Source organism: Thamnophis sirtalis, unplaced genomic scaffold (assembly GCF_051295495.1).
Source record: "Thamnophis sirtalis isolate CommonGarterSnake01/CBP01778 unplaced genomic scaffold, rThaSir2_p1.2 scaffold_2, whole genome shotgun sequence".
NCBI classification, from domain to species: domain Eukaryota; kingdom Metazoa; phylum Chordata; class Lepidosauria; order Squamata; family Natricidae; genus Thamnophis; species Thamnophis sirtalis.
Genome location: NW_028261382.1, coordinates 69,701,066 through 69,717,221, shown reverse-complemented (window position 1 = coordinate 69,717,221; position 16,156 = coordinate 69,701,066). Strand labels below are relative to the sequence as shown.

Genomic DNA, 16,156 nt, shown 5'->3' with positions numbered 1-16,156 from the left:
CCGGCTTTAACTTATCTGCAGCATCCCCTGACACCACCGAATAGGAAGAAACCAGGGCAGCCACCGGAGTGTCAGTGAGGGGCAACTGAACGGCCTGGGCAAAGGTCTGCTCCACATTATAGAAGCGGTGGTCATTACTCCCAGGGTTCGAGAAATTAGAGAGCCGGGCCCACTGGTTGGTCAGGACCTCCATGAACAAGGGAGGGACCGGAATCTCCTCCTTGTTCGTGGCCATGTTGGAAAACATAGCCATGTCAGGATTCCTAGACGGGGGAACAGAAGGATCCCCAGTCCCCACCTTAGTGGTGTCCCTCACCTTGTTCAGGAGTATCTTGAACAAGACCGGGGAAAAGAGACCTGAGGAAGAAGGAGCATCCTCGTCCTCAGAGAAACCCATGTCCTGGAAATTCTCCTCCCCCATGACCAAAGCCTCGTTAACCATGGAAGGAGAGGAAGCCCAATACTGGGCACAGCTAAAGCCCCCATGCCTAGAAGAGTGAGAGCTTCTGTCTCGCTGGCCGATGCCCCGCGAAGTGGCTGCAGAAATAAGCCTTTTAATGCCTTCCGGAAGATGCTCCAAATCCTCCACATCTCCATAGGAGGAACTAGGCCTCTGGAGAGCCAACCTGCATGAGGGGCAAGGACCCCTGGATGTACCCTCCAAAGGATCAGCAGGGTCTCTACTAGGAAACCTGGAGACACTGAAGGAGAGGGAGACCTCCCCCGCCGGGAAATAAAGTGGACCCTATCAGGAGAGGCCGAGGGAGAAGAGGGGCTGAAACTTCTGGGAGAAGAATGCCCAGAAAAAGGCCTGATTGGTGACCTGGACCTGTCTCTGGAAGTAGGCCTCAAGACCTTTGCCTGTCTTTCTGCCCTTGCAAAGGTCTTTTCAATGGCCTTGTGCCTCCTGGCCTCCTCTCTAGTGGAGCCCTGGATGGGCGCTGGGCCTCGTAAGATCTTGGAGGGGGAACCCCCTCAGACCCCTGCGCCAGGTCCCCCACACCCCCCATTGGGCCCGCCACCTGACCCTGGGGGAGATCCGATCCCTCCTCCATGCCCCACTCACGTGCCAGTGGAGGAGGAGGAACACAGGCCTCTGCAAGCCCCGCCGGGACCTGGGCCAGTTGATCTCATGGGTTACTAGGCCAAACACCCCTGGCTAGGCCTCACGACCATCCCAGAGTGGATCAGAGGCCCCACGCACGTGGCGGCAGCCAAAATGGCCACTGGAGCTCCGTGCGTAGGCGAGGAGCCAAGGGAACCCGAGCGGCTCAGCCAGGCTTCCAGGATCCGGCACCGCTCCAACGAAGTCGGGAGGAGCCACGTGGCACCCAGGCATGCTGTCCTCACCCCCAAGAGGCCCCTCCCAATCCAAATAAGAAGCCAGGCAAAGCGGCAGCCACCCGGATCAATCGGCGGCTCCGCGGGTGGCTCATGCGCTCCACATGGCGCCGAAGCTGCTTCCTCCACTGTTCTTGTTAAAAGAAAGCAGCCGCTCCTGCAGCTGAGTCTGGAGCTGGCACCACCGCAATCCTGGGGATAGGGCTGAGGCTCCGGGCCCGCAAGGGGGAGTCTGAATGCCCCACAGGGCCCTCCTCAACCGCCCGAGGCAGAGAACTGTCCCTTGGGGCCGCAGCTGCTAATTTAGAATTTAACAAATTTAAAATGTCCAATTAAACCAAATAGAAAACCAGATTGCAACCAAATTAATCCTACCTACAACCAATTCTCAACAGTGCTTGGACCAAGGAGACTGAAACTGGGCTAGGATTGGAAGGCACCAGTATTTAAGAGTTTGCTCTCAGTCTTTGGACTTATCAGGCTTTGAGAATATCCACACGTGACCACTCCCTCTCTTCCACTGGAAAATGAAAGTAAATTACAATTAAACTCTTTATTATTTTTAAAGCTTTATGTTTACTTAACAGAATCTTTCTATGTATCATCTGGGCTTTATTATTACTTATTATTCTGTTTGAAGATCATGTCCTAGCCTAGCAGAGGGCCAGTACTTTATCCTTCTGTACACACAGACCTCAGTCATCTTTTAAGAGAAGGAGTCCACTGGAGACAAAGTAGGAAAAAGAAAAAATAAATAAATAAGGAAACAGAAGAAATTCAAGGATAAAAAATTTAAATGCCTGATATTATCTGATGGTCTTTAAACCTCCAAGACAGCTGCCTCCCTCTAGGCGGGTTATTACCTGCCCAATGCAAGCCTCCATTCACAAGAAGAAAGATAATAATGCCGGGGCGGGGGTGGTGGTGGTGGTGGTGGTTCTAAACTCCAATCCCTTTATCAGCAGAAGGTTCTCTTTTAGTAAATGTCTCTGTGCTGCAAGACTGTTGCTTTTCTTGCAATGGACAATGTGGAAGCAAACCATTTCACTTCTCAGTTCAAAGGTATTACAGGAAGGCTACAACACACCAACACAAAGCAGGGTTTTTAACTCCTTGGAACCAAGGGAGAGCTTTCCCTTCTCCTTCCTCTCCTGCTTTTAGGGAAGAGCCAGACAAACTTACTCATCATTCAGGCCACATCGCCGAGTGGTAGGGTTTCCAAATTTTGTGAGTGTGTCAGTGAGCTCCTGGTAGAGGGTGTCCCCCAGGGACCGAGGGATCCCCTCCCAAGCCAAGATCAAGATGATAATAACAGCATTCTGGCAGTGGTGGCCAGCACGGTGCCTCACCAGGCACAGCAGTTTTTCTTCCACGTTGTGCCTCCTGATGACCTGGAATGCAAGCAAAGATGTTGGTTGGTCCAAAAAGAGACTCCCCCACCCCCTTCTGTTCCTTTGGCAGGTTGGATTGCCTCCCTGGACAAGGCAACTTGGCAAGTCAGCCTCAACTGGACAAAGCCATGCCAGGACAAAGGTTGGGCTCCCTACAGTGGACTACTGTAGGAAGCCAAAGCTTGGCTGGTTAGGGCCCTGCTCTCTATTCTGAAGGCCAGGCTGGCTTGGTAGACTAGAACTTCTCCCATGGCTGCGCTCTTGCAAAAAATAAATGTCTGAGTAACCTAACCCCAACCCTCTCTAAGCATGGGGACTCTGAGCTATCATAGTTGAAAGACACCCCATCATCACCTTTCCTTCTAATTATTTGCAGGGCTTAGAGGCTAGTCCAATCAAAACGTACCATTTTATATATTCTATTTACACAAATGAAGTTAAAAAGAGAGAGCCTAAAACACAAATAACAATGCTCTTTTCAACTCTTTAGGACAGTGTTTCTCAACCTCAGCCATGTGTGGACTTCCACTTCCAGAATTCACCAGCCAGCACTCCACCCATCTTCAAGTTGAGGCCGAGGTTGAGAAGCCCTGCTCTAGGATGGGTTACATTTTCCTCACTGACCCATTTTGCGATAGGACAACCGCGGGAGCTCTTTCCTTCCTTCCCGGTATAGACCACCTTTTCAATTCTGATGGCTTTCCCCTTCTCACCATACCTGGTGGAAAAAACGCACCACATCAGCACAACAGACATTGATGGGGCTACCTGAGCAAGAATATTTTTAAAAACTTACTTAAAATAAAAGAAAATAAAATAAAAATATAACAGAAACATTGCACGGAAAAGTTTGCAGAATATGACTTTTACCTTAATACATCAACTTGAATTAAAATAAAATAACATAAATATGGCTTCATGCATATTGAATACTAATGATCATGATCAAATGTAAGAGTTGTGAAAGTGTTAATATTTGACTATTATAAGAAGGAAGTTTAGATCCCCCCTCCCCTCCTTTTGGTTCAATCATGTCCCTTTCTTGGAGTCTGCCTGGACAAGTCCCTGCAGTTCTGGAAAGGTTTTTCAGAATTGGTTTGCCATTACCTCCTTCCCAGGGCTGAGAGAAAGTGACTGGCCCAGGGCCATCCAGCTGACTTTGGGCCTAAGATACTAGACCTCAAGTCTTCCTGTGTCCAGCCTGATGACTTAACCACTAGGCCGAACTGGCTCTCCAAGTTCTAGATTAGCAGAGAGGTTTTCTTTAATAAAAAAATCACAATAGTGCAAGTGTGGCCTCTTTTATGTGTGTACCGTGAGGCTATGTGTACATGAATAAAGGGCAGAACAAGAGGAAATGGCTGCTTTGCACTCTTCTGCCCCTAGTGCTGGCTGGGTTTTAGTATTCCCACAACTTGCTAAAGTCCCTTATTCTGACCCAGTTAGTTTTATTCATTATGGCAAACAGGAAAAAGGATTTGGAGGATCAGGTAACAGGATGACCCTCAACCTTGGGAGAAAAGCAAAGAAGGAATGGCTACCCTTCCCATCTCAGAAGGCTCCTCTTCTAGGGGAAGCAGTTTGCAGCAGCAGCCACTGCCGCCGCCAATACATGGAGGTCCTTTTGCAGCCTCCCTCCTGCCTCATCTCCAGCAGTGCCTCTGACCTGAGATGCAAGGCTAACTCGGGGAGAGCTCACTTAGGAATGACTCGGAGCACTCGGGTGGGTATGAGGCAATTGTAAAAGTAGAAACCTATCCAGAGAAATAGAGAAATGTGGAAATGGCAGAAAAAGACTGAAGGGTCCATCGATTCTGCCGTTGAGGGGTTTTTGCTTACTTGTTTTTCTTTTTAATTCATTTATTTTGTTATTTTTCTATTTTTATTTTTTTTAATTTTTGTCAGATGTGATGGACATGTGTTTTATCCCAAGCATGTTTTAACTAGGTTACTGGTCATTGATCCATTACCTATGCTAGAAGTTGCTTCTAAACTTCTGCTACTCTTTCTGTGAAGTCCTACTTCCTACATCTACGTCCATGTCTAGGTATCCCCTGCATTCCCTTTGTAGTGCAAGCCTCAAGCACTCCTGGACAAGATTCCTTAATGGATCCATACTGTAGTTCATATGTCAGGCTAAGGGCAGCTTAAGGGTGGCAGAAAGGATGGGGGCTATTCACAGTCCCAATGCACCATTCTGCTTTAGAACCGTAGTCCCCAACCTTTCCAGCTATGCGGACTGAGGGGAGAGGAAATGTTCCTACCAAACCAATTTAGTTGACATGGGGAATTTCAGCAAAATGGTACACCTTGATTTCAGCAAAGCATAAAATCCTATAAAAGAAAATGCTAAAGGGAGCTGGACAACACTACCCTTAGATGGATAGAATACAGGTGGATGGGCATAATGCACAGGGAATGAATGTCAGGGGCTCCACATCAGCATAGGGGAAATGCTAAATGTATATTCTATGGCCATCTTTATTGAGGGATCTGAAAGAGGGACTAGAAAATATTTCAAACCATCAGATTTTCAGATGACATAGAAATGGTATGTGGTGGGGGGAGGGGATGCATTAAAGGAGAGTGCTAAAATTCAGGGGAGAAGCTGCAATGATGGGGGAGGATCCAGCAAGATAAATTTCAATAGGAATAAATGCAAAACCTACAGTAGAGCAGGAAAAATCAAAGTCATAATTATAGGATGCAGGAAGAGAAAGTGGACAGCAATATATACAAATGGATGTGACTATCTTGGTGGATCACAAACTGAACATGAGCCAACAGCCTGATGCAGCTGCTAAAAATGCAAATGCAATCATTGTCATCATAATCCATATTCTCTGTCAAGATCAAGATAAGTCCTCCTTATTCTGCTAAAAAATCAGTGGCTTCATTTCTGGGTATGAAAAATTGATATACCAGTGGAGAAATTTTCTTTTCAAATTCTTCAGGATCCCTATCGTGGCTTACCGTTCCTCCATAAGTTCCCTAATGGATGCCACAGTTGGTCCAGATCCCAGATGAGTGTAATATGGCCCCTCATCTTTTTCAACTATTTGTTCTGTTGAGAAAGCAAGAACAAGCAATTAGCTTTTTGTGGCCAAGGAATGGAAATCATTGGTCACTTAAGGGATTGTTTCCATACTGAACAAGCACCTAGAGCAAACTTTAAATGCCTTTTGTAAGTTGGGGAGTGGGTGCTTTTCCTGGCATAAGCAGTGAAAGGAGACTCTCCATGTTGCCCACTTTTCTGTGTTTGGCAGACAAGGGATATTTCAAAGAAGTAAACCTTGCAACCTTTTCTCAAGAGCAGCTGAAATTTCAACAGCAAAGGGAAACTGCTTTCTAATGGCCACTTTACTCACTGTCTCCTTTCAACTTTCAACCAATTAAATATTGGACAGTCAATTGCTGCACTGGATAGTATTCAGTTGTTTTAAAACCTCTCCTGGTCAACAAAAGAGGTTTAAAGGATTAAAGCAAAATGTTTTCGATTAAAACAAAACATCTGGGACAGTGCCACTGTAAGGACCAAGCAGCGTTAATGCCTGTACGAGCGGCTGCAAAATGATGCCTCCTTGAACCGCCCCCTTCATCCCACAGCCCCCATTGGGAAGGATTTCTGATGCTGTCATTCCAGAGTGTTTCCACAAGAGGTTCACTGAGGCTTCCTTTCTGCCCCAGGACAAAACTCTCTTGACAGAAGAAAACAACCCAAGGAGTCCAAAGAAAGCTAAAGGAAACAAACACATCAGTCTTCCTAGATAAACTTCCTTCTCCTTTTCCTGCAGCACTTTTGGGATGAGGGGCTTCTTCCAGCTTATAAAATACACCTCACACGAATGACTTTCTAAGATCAAAGGGTGATCAAAGGATGTTGTTGCCTGCAATCACCTAGTCCATCTCAGAAAAACAGCTGGTCTATCCAGGTCAGATCCATTTAAACAGGGTCCAGAGAAACTTAAGCTTAAGCTACGTGTTCCCTCCTCCCCCCATCCCCAGATCACTCCTCCCCATTGTAAGCCCCTTAACACCTTCATTTCATGGGGAGGCCAAAAAGCGATGCAGGGGGGGCATAAACCCACCCACCACCAAAACAAAGGTATGACAGTCTTAAACAGACTGAGAACTAAAGTTGGAGGAAGAGAAATGCTGTGTTAGAAGTTGAAAAGAAATACTTTTCTGCAGTCCCAAACCAGAAAGTTGTCCAAAGGTAACCAAGCCTTATCCCAACACAAGGAAGAATGGATGAGATGCCGTGTGGGTTCTTACAGCACACTAAACCCAGATAAATAAAACATAATCGCTGTGTTGATCTCTCATGCAGTGTTCACACAGACTATTCCAGCATAATGTGATGGCTAAAATAATAGTCAGTTTTTTTATCTAAATTATGAGCTGCCCAATTCCATTTTCGCTTAGTGTAAGTGGGGAGAAGCCAGCCAGAGAGCATTTTTAAATAGAAGAGTAGCATAAAATAACTTAAATCACTTTTAAAGAACTCAGCTCCCTGGAATCATCTAAGGCCTCTCCATCACCAGACTAGTCTCTCCAAGGACCACACAGAGCTACGAAATTCAGAGTGCTTCTGAATTTGATGGAAGAACTTTTGGGATGAGGGTGCAGGCAGATTTTTTTAAAAAGAGCTTGAACTTCCAAGCTTAACACAAACTGCCTTCCGGCAAATCTCGATTTCAGAATCCGATTTCTTGCTCTAAGGATGATGATTGCCTGCTGTAAGAAAAGGCTTTTCCTGCTGAAAGGCCTTCCTTGGTGAGTTCAAAGCAATAGCAGCTTTCCCAGCTTGACCCAGAGAACACCGGAATCCAGATTCTCTGGAGAGAGCAGAGTCTGTCGCTCCTGATTTAATGCCTATGTTAAATACTCAGAATATCAATGAGGGACCCAGCTGGCTTCAGAATTTCCCTCTCTCTCCCCATAACTCATATTTAATTTGCTTGTCATTCACTGTCGTTAGCTTCGATGCCAGTCAGCTTCAATGAGCCTTGCTCAGAGTTTCAAAGTTGGTTCTTCCAATTCAACCTGAGGCCAGAAATGGAAGGAGGGCTACCTTATTTCACTTCCTATTCCCAAAATAAAGGAACTGAACACTGAAATGAAAACAAAGCCTATCCAGTCCTTGATGTGGAAAACCAGGGCTGGTTTTCACAGCATTTGCCATGCCAAGAAAGGTCTGCCTGGGCAGGGAAGGCGTTTAAGTCAAAGCCTTACATTTTGCAGCCAACAACTTCAAAGGCCCCTTGAGAGATGCTGGGCTCTGCTGCTCTCATTCCACAACTGGTGTAAACTGAATTGCAAAGCATCTGCTCCTTTCTAGATTAAGTTTAGAACCAAGAAAGTAATCTGATCCACGCCTGTGGAGGTTCTCAGTCATCCAGGTCAGAGCTGTCTCAAAAGTGCATTTTCAAAAGACAACTGGACTATTTTTTCTCTTGAGGAAGAAGGGGGGGGAAACTTCCTCAAGGAAGAAAACCCAGTCCACTTGCCTCCTGAAAAAGCACTTTTAAGAATCCAAGCCAGATCTCCCATTTTTGCTCTGCAGGATACTTACCAACAGACTTTACTCTTTTTGCCTGTCTGCATAGTATAAATTCAGCTGGTTTGTTAATTAGACCCAGTTTTGGCTCAGGCCAAGCCCACCACAAATGTCCACCTGTCCAAAGGACACAGTACATAAATTCTCATTTTGTCAAAGCCCCAACTAGGAGAAATGCAAATAAATGGTTGATCTAAGATCTGATACCCAAGAGAAACCATTAGTTGCCAATTAAGAGTCCGTCTGTTAAAAACTGTTCTGCAAATTATCATTGTTCTGCATTAACACTACAGATCCTCTAGCCAAATGTGATTCTGTGGCCTAAAAGATATCTGCCACTTTGTTGAGGTAAACTGTATGGTTACCAGCAAGAAAGTCTAACTTCTCTAGAATTCAACCAGTGCAAAGATCGTGGTCAAATCAGGTACTGTTGCTTGACTGGCCTCATTTGTGCTTGGAAGCAAAACAACTGGACCTGGAAACCCAAAGCTACAGGTTAGGCTGGAATATCAAGCACCACCCTGGAAGAAGGCCATGAGATGCCACTTTTTTTCACAGGAACCACACTTGGCCCTGATGGGGCTTCATACTGCTTGGCTTATAATGTCTATCACCTGAGCGGCTGGGTTCACACACTGCATTAAGATATAGTTTGTCCAACAAGCTATATTTGATTGCCATTATAAATCATAACTGACTAGCCACGGTGGTTTGATTAATGCAACACACCAATGTAAACCAAACATCCTACAATTACTGGGTGTCTGCCATACGCCAACTAGTTAACATGTGGGCCTCCGTTAATGTTGAGTATAGAGTGCTGGGCTAGAAACACCTGGAGGCTGTCAGTCCCAGTCCTATTTTAGGCACAAATGCCAACCGAGTGACTTTGAGCTTATCCTCTCTCTGGAAGAAGGCGGCAATGGCCAACCACTTCCAACATCTTGCCATAAAAACTGCAGGGGCTCATTTCACCCTGCCAAGTTCTGGTTGGTGGTGGCCTCCTCCAAAAGAGCAAGCAGAGTGCACCGGTGTCTGTGTTCCTCGCAGTGAAGCAGTTCCCCTAAAGAGGCTCCCTGCAAACAGCATCTGAGAAGAGATCTTGCCAGAGGAATCGGCAGGGCAAGCAGAGGGCGGCCCCTGCGGTGGCTGTCAGTGTAAATAAGATCGTCTCAAGGAGCCAACAGGCCAAGGCCCAGGAGACTCTGGGCAGCTAGCAAACCGAATCGGGTGGGCAAAGGGCAAAGGGGTTATGTGGCAGCAGAGAGAGGGAACTCAAAGATGCCAGGCCTAGGGAAGATGGAAACAATGTAGCTGAGATGAAGGAGAAAATCCTGATGGAGAGCTGAGCTCCTCAAAGAAAAACAGGAAAGCAATGGTGGATTTCTGAGTGGGGTTTACCTGTATTCCACTACTCCCCAAATCAGGCTGTTTTATCACTTCTCCTTCCAATCGGAATAAATCTACATAAAAAGCCTTTTTCAATTTCAAAAGAAAAAAGAAAAAAAAACAGAGCACAACATCCAATGATCAAACAGGATCCTCTCCATAGAACAGGAAGTGCTATTCAGTAGGCAGTGTCAATGTAGCCAAGGGCTTCCAGCCACTGCTGCCAGATTTCAAGGGACTGGCATCGGGCACATTTCAGGTTGCTCCTTGCCCATGGTTGTCCATCCCAAGGCTCTGCTTTGCAAGAGTCCCTCTGCAAGCTGCCCCCAGGCTCCTTCATCAGAATTAGGCAAAATTTTAGGTCCTTGTTGATGCAGTTATATATGGATTCCAGAGGGTTAGAAGCAACTAGTCCTGCCCCAAATGCTGTTTCTCTCTTGCATCCCTTAGAGCTGGAAGAGACTTCCCGGGGGGGGGGGGCAGCCCCTGCCGTTTGCAATCAATTCAAGGGCTGCGCTGGGAGGGAGGCTGCCGACTGCCCAGGAAATGTTTCTTATGGAACCTGCTCTTCAGTAGCAGCTCCGTCAGTATGCAACAAGACAAGGGGAAGTACCGGGGGGGGGGGGATTTTGTAGGATCGGCAGTGCTTTCCCTGCTGCTCTTTAGCAGCAAACTTGGCCTTTTAAATGTGTTAGTAGTCTAAAAGGAGGGTACATTCCCCCCACCCAACCCCAAATACCTCAAGCAAGGAATGTGTTGTCTTTGATGCTGACTGCATTTATAAACTGCCTTTCTTCTGGGATTGCAGAAAACCAGGTCTCCCCGTATTTCATCCTCACATTGTCCTGTCAGATAGGATTGCTTAAAGAGAGTAACTGGGCCAATCTGCCTATCAAACTCAGTGACCGAATGGAGACTTGAACCTGATTCACTAGTTTTAATTCAACCTCTGAATGATCACAGCATTTTGGCTATCACAAACTTTTCCTTGTATTTCGAGAGAGGAACTTTGTTTAGAAGCCTCAATGTCACACATTTGACCTGGCAACTTTTAGGAGTTTTAGGGGTACAGAGCACGAAGACATTAAACTCCTTGTTGAATATGCATGAAGCATATTCCATGTATATGCTTCCCTGCCCATCTCACTATCAAATGACTCTGGGCGACTAGAGATTCTGGCATGACCAGAACCAACTGTCACATTTCACTCAGGCTTTGCAATGACTGCTGGCCCCCCAGAGGGTCAGGTGCCTTTCCGCAAACTGCAATTGTGATTGGTTGTTGGTTAGCTGTTTTTAAGCACCATTGAGCAGCTTCTGCTTCTTAAGCAACCCTAATTTTTATTCCAAGCGTGCAGAAACACTTGCAAATGAGAGGGTGGCCCTTGTTCCCGGTGGCCTCACATGCTCACAGGCAGCAAGCGTGCGAGGTACATTATCAGAACCAGTGACCAAAGCAGCCGCATCTCTCCCATTCCCACAAGCACACCTCTTGTATTTCCAAACCTGGCCTAGTAGAAGAAACTGAGGGGAGGAAGGGCTGTCCCTCCCCATGCTCATTTGCTCTCTCTCATATACACACACAGACTGCATCCATCCATCCTGCTAAGTCAGACCAGCCATTTAACTTATGTGCTCCCAACTGTGCTAAACAAATGCTAAAGAAGCCCCTTTCTGGACTCCCCGGTGGAAAGCTGCAACCTGCACTCGGGACTCTTCAGCCTCTTCAGGCTGAGCTATTTGCCAATATCTGCAATACGTTTCTAATCACGCCTACAAAAAAAGAGACTCTGCGGTTGATAGGCTCACCAGCTTCTCAATTAGATGAGAATAAGCTGGTACAAATGATAGGCCTCTCGCCTTGGATGACACTTCAGCGCCCTTTCCGGCTTACTACCTGACAGGTGCAGGACCCCCCCCCCCCGCTTCTGGTAACAGGCATGCAGGGCCCGAACCCAGCATCACCTTAACCTGTGCCTCAGGTTGTCTGCCTCATATGACTACTCCCCTGGTGGCTCTTCCTACGTGGTTAGAAGGAGGAGGAGAGAGATTCTCAGGGGAAGCCAGTGGCACCGCAGCCCTTTCTGTGGACAAAGCAAGGCGACTGCAGCAGCTGCCTGAAAGCTGAAGGAACCACCTGCACCCAGACAGCAGGATTCTGCAGCCCATATTTAGAAGCAAAGAGAAACCTTTTTTGCCTACAAGGGGATGCGACACTCACCTACTTGCTCAGACTATAAAATTTTCTCCCTGCTGGATTCAGTGTGGTCTGCAGGACAAAAAGTGTCCTATGTACTTTCCCTTTTCCTTCACATCCTCCCTCCTCTCTGCTAAGGGAGGCCAACCTTCCCTTCATTTTTACAAAGCCCAGGTGGGGGAGAGTCTCTGACTTACCCACACAGTCACAAGTTGGAAACTCGGCTTGAGCTCGCTTGGCAGGGGTGTCCAGTAAACTTTTGGTTGGGGTGTCCAAGTATTTCAAGGGAGATTCCAAAAATCCACTGAGAGTTGGCATAAACGGCTCTTGATTCTTGGTTGGAGTTTCTTCCAGGGTTGCTGGGTCTGGGTTTTGGTTTTCATCAGAGTAAAAGCAGGTGGTGGAGACCACTGTAATAGCACCAGATGATTCTATCTTTATGTGTTTTGGGGACCGAGTGACAAAGGGGTTTTCCAAGGATTGACTGGCCCCTGGTAAGAGGGAGCCTTTGAGACCCGTATTGGGAGTGTCTGCCAAAGGTTGTGTGCCCTCCTGGGCTGAAGGCTGGAGAGCAACACCCAACCCACCCGGTGGCTCTGGAGACTGGCTCAGAGAAGGGAGTGGGAGCAGGGGGGAGGGGGGCTGGGCTGGCAGAGGCCCTTCATTGAGAAGCAGTGGGGCCGGAAGATCTGGATTCTGAAAGATGAAATTGTCACCAAACTCAGTCTCAAACTCTTTGATAAATTCCTCCAGCTTGTCATCCACTGCGGTAGGATTCTGGGTGAAGAACGGGTGGGCTGTTGAGTTGGTTGAATGGCTGTGGAAGGCTTCCTCACACCCACCACTGCAAGCCACAGCAGAAGAGCATGGAGCAGTGCCCAGCACAGGGTTGCTGGTTAGGGGTGCAACTTCACAGACAGAATTCTCTGGGAAGTAACGCTGGGTCTCCTCCTGGCCAGGATGGCAGGTTTCCTGAGTGTTGGAAGCTGGGCTTCTATTTTCAAGTAGCTTCTGCAATGGAGACTTCTCTGCAAGGCTGGTGGCCATTGAACCGGGAGACAAATACTTGGTAGGAGTGGAAGAGAGGAGCTGTTCAGGTTGAAGCTCTTTGCTTGGGCACTTGAGAGTGGCAGCTGCACGACACTCCTCCAAGCTGATCTGCCTCATGGGCAAGAAGAGAGGCTGAGAATCCTTCTGCCTGGACTTCTTGATTTGGATCTGCTTGCGGAATGGCTTCACGGGGCCACTCTTTTCAGCCTTCTTCTTCCTCTCCTTGACTGGCTTCTCCAGCTTCTTTGGAGGCAGTTGAGTTTGAGCACTGGGAGCCCACCACTGGGGCAGCAGCTCCTCGGTCCCTCCCTGAGGTCCTTTCTGGTCAAGGAAGAGGCTGCGCTTGTGATGAAGGTGGTGCTGCAGGGCCTTCTGGGTTTTCTTGTGGAAACTGCTCTCCTGCAGGAGCTGGGACAACTGTGGGCTGGAAGAGGGGGAGTTGTGACAGCCAGCGTGGGCATTTTCATCCTTGTGGATGAGGTGCTCCTGCTTTGGTTTGACCACTCTTGCTTTGCCTGGGATTCCTCCCGGCTGCTTAAAGACCGATCGCATGCAGCCATTAGAACTGCCCAGCAGCTGCTCCAGCTCCGCCATGGTGTCACTGACCAAGGAGGATGGGGAAGTGCTGATGTGCAGGTCCCAGTCTCTGGCCTTGAGCTTAGCATCTTCCCTCTGTCGCTCAGTGAACTCTGCCTTCAGCGGGGTAGAGTTGCAGGTAGGAAACAGGCCATCAGATTCTAGATGGCCATTACTGCGGTCAAGGCAATAGGGGGCTTCATCCTGAGCACATTTCACCCCCTGTGGCCAGGAGGGCAATGAAGATGCCACTGGAGTCGGGAGCAAGTGGTGACCCACCTCAGATCTGGAGGGGTGGCTCTGGCACATTCCAGCACTAGACACAGGTAGCACCATGCTGGGGTTGTGTGCTGAGAGGAGGGGAGGCTGCTCTTTGGAGCCAAAGGCCCGGCTTTGCATGGGACTCCCAGGAAGGGGAGGGGCCTGCATGGTCGGCTCTGGAAGAACAGTGGAGAGCTGGGTGAGGGCTTCGATTGCAATGGCTGTCTGGAGACTAATGTTCTTCTCCTTCGCAATGTTCAGTGCACTTTGAGAAAGGGGGAGGGCTTCCAGGGGGCACAGGGGCGCCTGCTCGCCTGCAGCCGGCCCCTGCTTGGCATTAGCACCCCTGTCTAAGGGGGGCTGGTGAACTTGGCTGAAGGGCTGGGCAACGCAGCTCTCCTCTTCTCCACTGGCTGATTGGATCTTCTTCTCCAGCCATTCCAAGTAGTCTGGGCACTCAGGACCATCACAGTTGCAGTTGGGTGGTTTCATGCCTTGCTTGGCCAAAGTGAGCGCAGCTTTGAGGGCATCCAGATCCTTGATCCCAGGGCAGCTGTTGGGAGGAGGCACCGCCAAACCGTCCTCTGTCTCATGGTTCATCTCGGCATTGAATTTCTCATACAGCTGCATGCTTAACGTGGAAGGAGATGGGAGAGGTGGCAATCCATGGGAGGACATGGCAGCCTCGGCTGCGGCTGAGAAAGCTACTAGGTTTTGAGCATCCTCCAAATTGGCATTGCTGGAAGAGCCTCCCTGGCTCAGGGCACCAGCTGCGCTCTCCCAGGTGACTTCCTGCTCGGAGCGTGGGCTGCCAAGCCACATGCCCGGATCCATTAGCATGGCTCCTCCTCCAGCAACTGCTTTCCCTCCGCCATTGGCCAGGCCAGCTGGGAGGGTCCCTCTTAAACTTCCTTCTTCGCCATGGCTGAATGGCTCTTTTTCCATGGGGCCTGTTCTGGGTCCATCAACCAAACTGCTGTCCAAACCTGTCTGGAAAGGAAATGACAAAGAAAATTAGTTTGAAAATGGCTGTTTCCTGTTAGGAATATAATCTAACGGTTGGTTGGCAATACATAAATCATGTAACAATGCTATACCTGTTTCTTTAAATCATGCTGTAAAATGTGATTGGTTGCTGTTTCCTCAATCGGCCATGAGATGGAGCCAGAATCACTGTTAGATGCTGATCTGAGTGTTTGGAAGCTGGCTGTTAGAAGTGCCATGTGGTGAGCTATTGTAAGTTTTGCAACTGCTAGCAAACTTTGTGTACCGGACTGTTTGTATGATTATGGACTATGTTATTTGGATTATCCCTTAACTGAAAGAAGTTGATGACTGACTCTCTTAACCATGTATGACCTGGACTGTTTGATGGACTCGGATACCTCTATTTCCACAAAAGTAAAAGCCTATTTAAACTGCAGTATCTCTGTATGCTGGTTTGTGTGTTCTCCAACAACTCTCTCACAAAGCTTCTCTGAATGCACTCGCTCTCCCAACGGGGAGCTTACCTAACATTGCCTTTTAGTCTTTTCTAAAAAGAAAGAAAAAACACCGGCAGCATCTTAAAAATGATCACACGGTGGCATACATTTCCGTGAATTGACAATCAGCCCATTTCAATGACCTCGTTCCCAAGCCTGTGATCCAGCAACCTGGGTGGTCCAAAAATGTGTTGCAGGGTGCCATTTTTGCCCCCAACAGTCACCATTTCATGAAGCCACCACAACTTCCAAGAGAATTTTAGATGTCGTGATTAAAATGCTGGCCTAGAAACCAGGAGAGGATGAGTTGTAGTCCTGCCTTAGGCTGGGTGAGTTTGGGCAAGTCACTCTCAGCCCAACCAAACTCAGAGGGTTGCTGTTGTATGGAAAAGAGGAGAAGGAGGAAGGAGCATTAAGTATGTTTCCGTCCTAGAGTTACTTATAAGGCAATACAGGTGGGATAACAATCTAATAAATAAAACAAATATAAGTTTTCATAAGTGGCACCCACAAGATTTATCAAAACCTGAGGACGAACCCCATAATCACAATTACGTGTAATTTCACAAGATTTCAGCCACTCAAAGAAAAATTAAAATATTTCTTATTAAATTTGGGATTTTAGGGATGTCATCTGGGGATGTCACATGTGATATCGTACCCACAGGCACCCTTGCCAAAGCCTGGTTCAAATGATCACCATCAAAACTTTCACTGATAACAGCTAGAAGCTGCTGCTCAGAGACCCTTGGCTGTAAACCATGGCCATCTCAGGGAGGTCCCAGGAAGGGCCGTTGGGCTTGGAAGAGGAGGAGGAGGAGGCACTGCAGGAGTGAACAGCCTTTGTGTTGAAAGTAGGAAAAGAGTTAAAGGTACACTAAGCAAAGGCCAAACTTCCACTGTACAC

General features: G+C 47.8%; 1 protein-coding gene across 3 annotated transcripts in view; it reads right to left on the bottom strand.

The window, feature by feature from the left end:
* The window catches only part of TET3 (tet methylcytosine dioxygenase 3), a 77,864-nt gene that overhangs the window by 20,823 nt on the left and 40,885 nt on the right, over window positions 1–16,156 (bottom strand). For 2 of the 3 annotated variants that reach the window (XM_087705968.1, XM_087705969.1), the window contains exons 2-5: window positions 12,076–14,755; window positions 5,706–5,796; window positions 3,357–3,450; window positions 2,524–2,732 (exon numbers count right to left, since the gene is read on the bottom strand). In XM_087705968.1, coding sequence (XP_087562094.1) covers window positions 2,524–2,732; window positions 3,357–3,450; window positions 5,706–5,796; window positions 12,076–14,710 — 3,029 coding nt within the window. In that variant the 5' untranslated portion in view covers window positions 14,711–14,755. Of the gene's footprint in view, window positions 1–2,523; window positions 2,733–3,356; window positions 3,451–5,705; window positions 5,797–12,075; window positions 14,756–14,862; window positions 14,965–16,156 lie in introns of those variants that run through there. The other variant, XM_087705967.1, reaches the window with a different exon arrangement.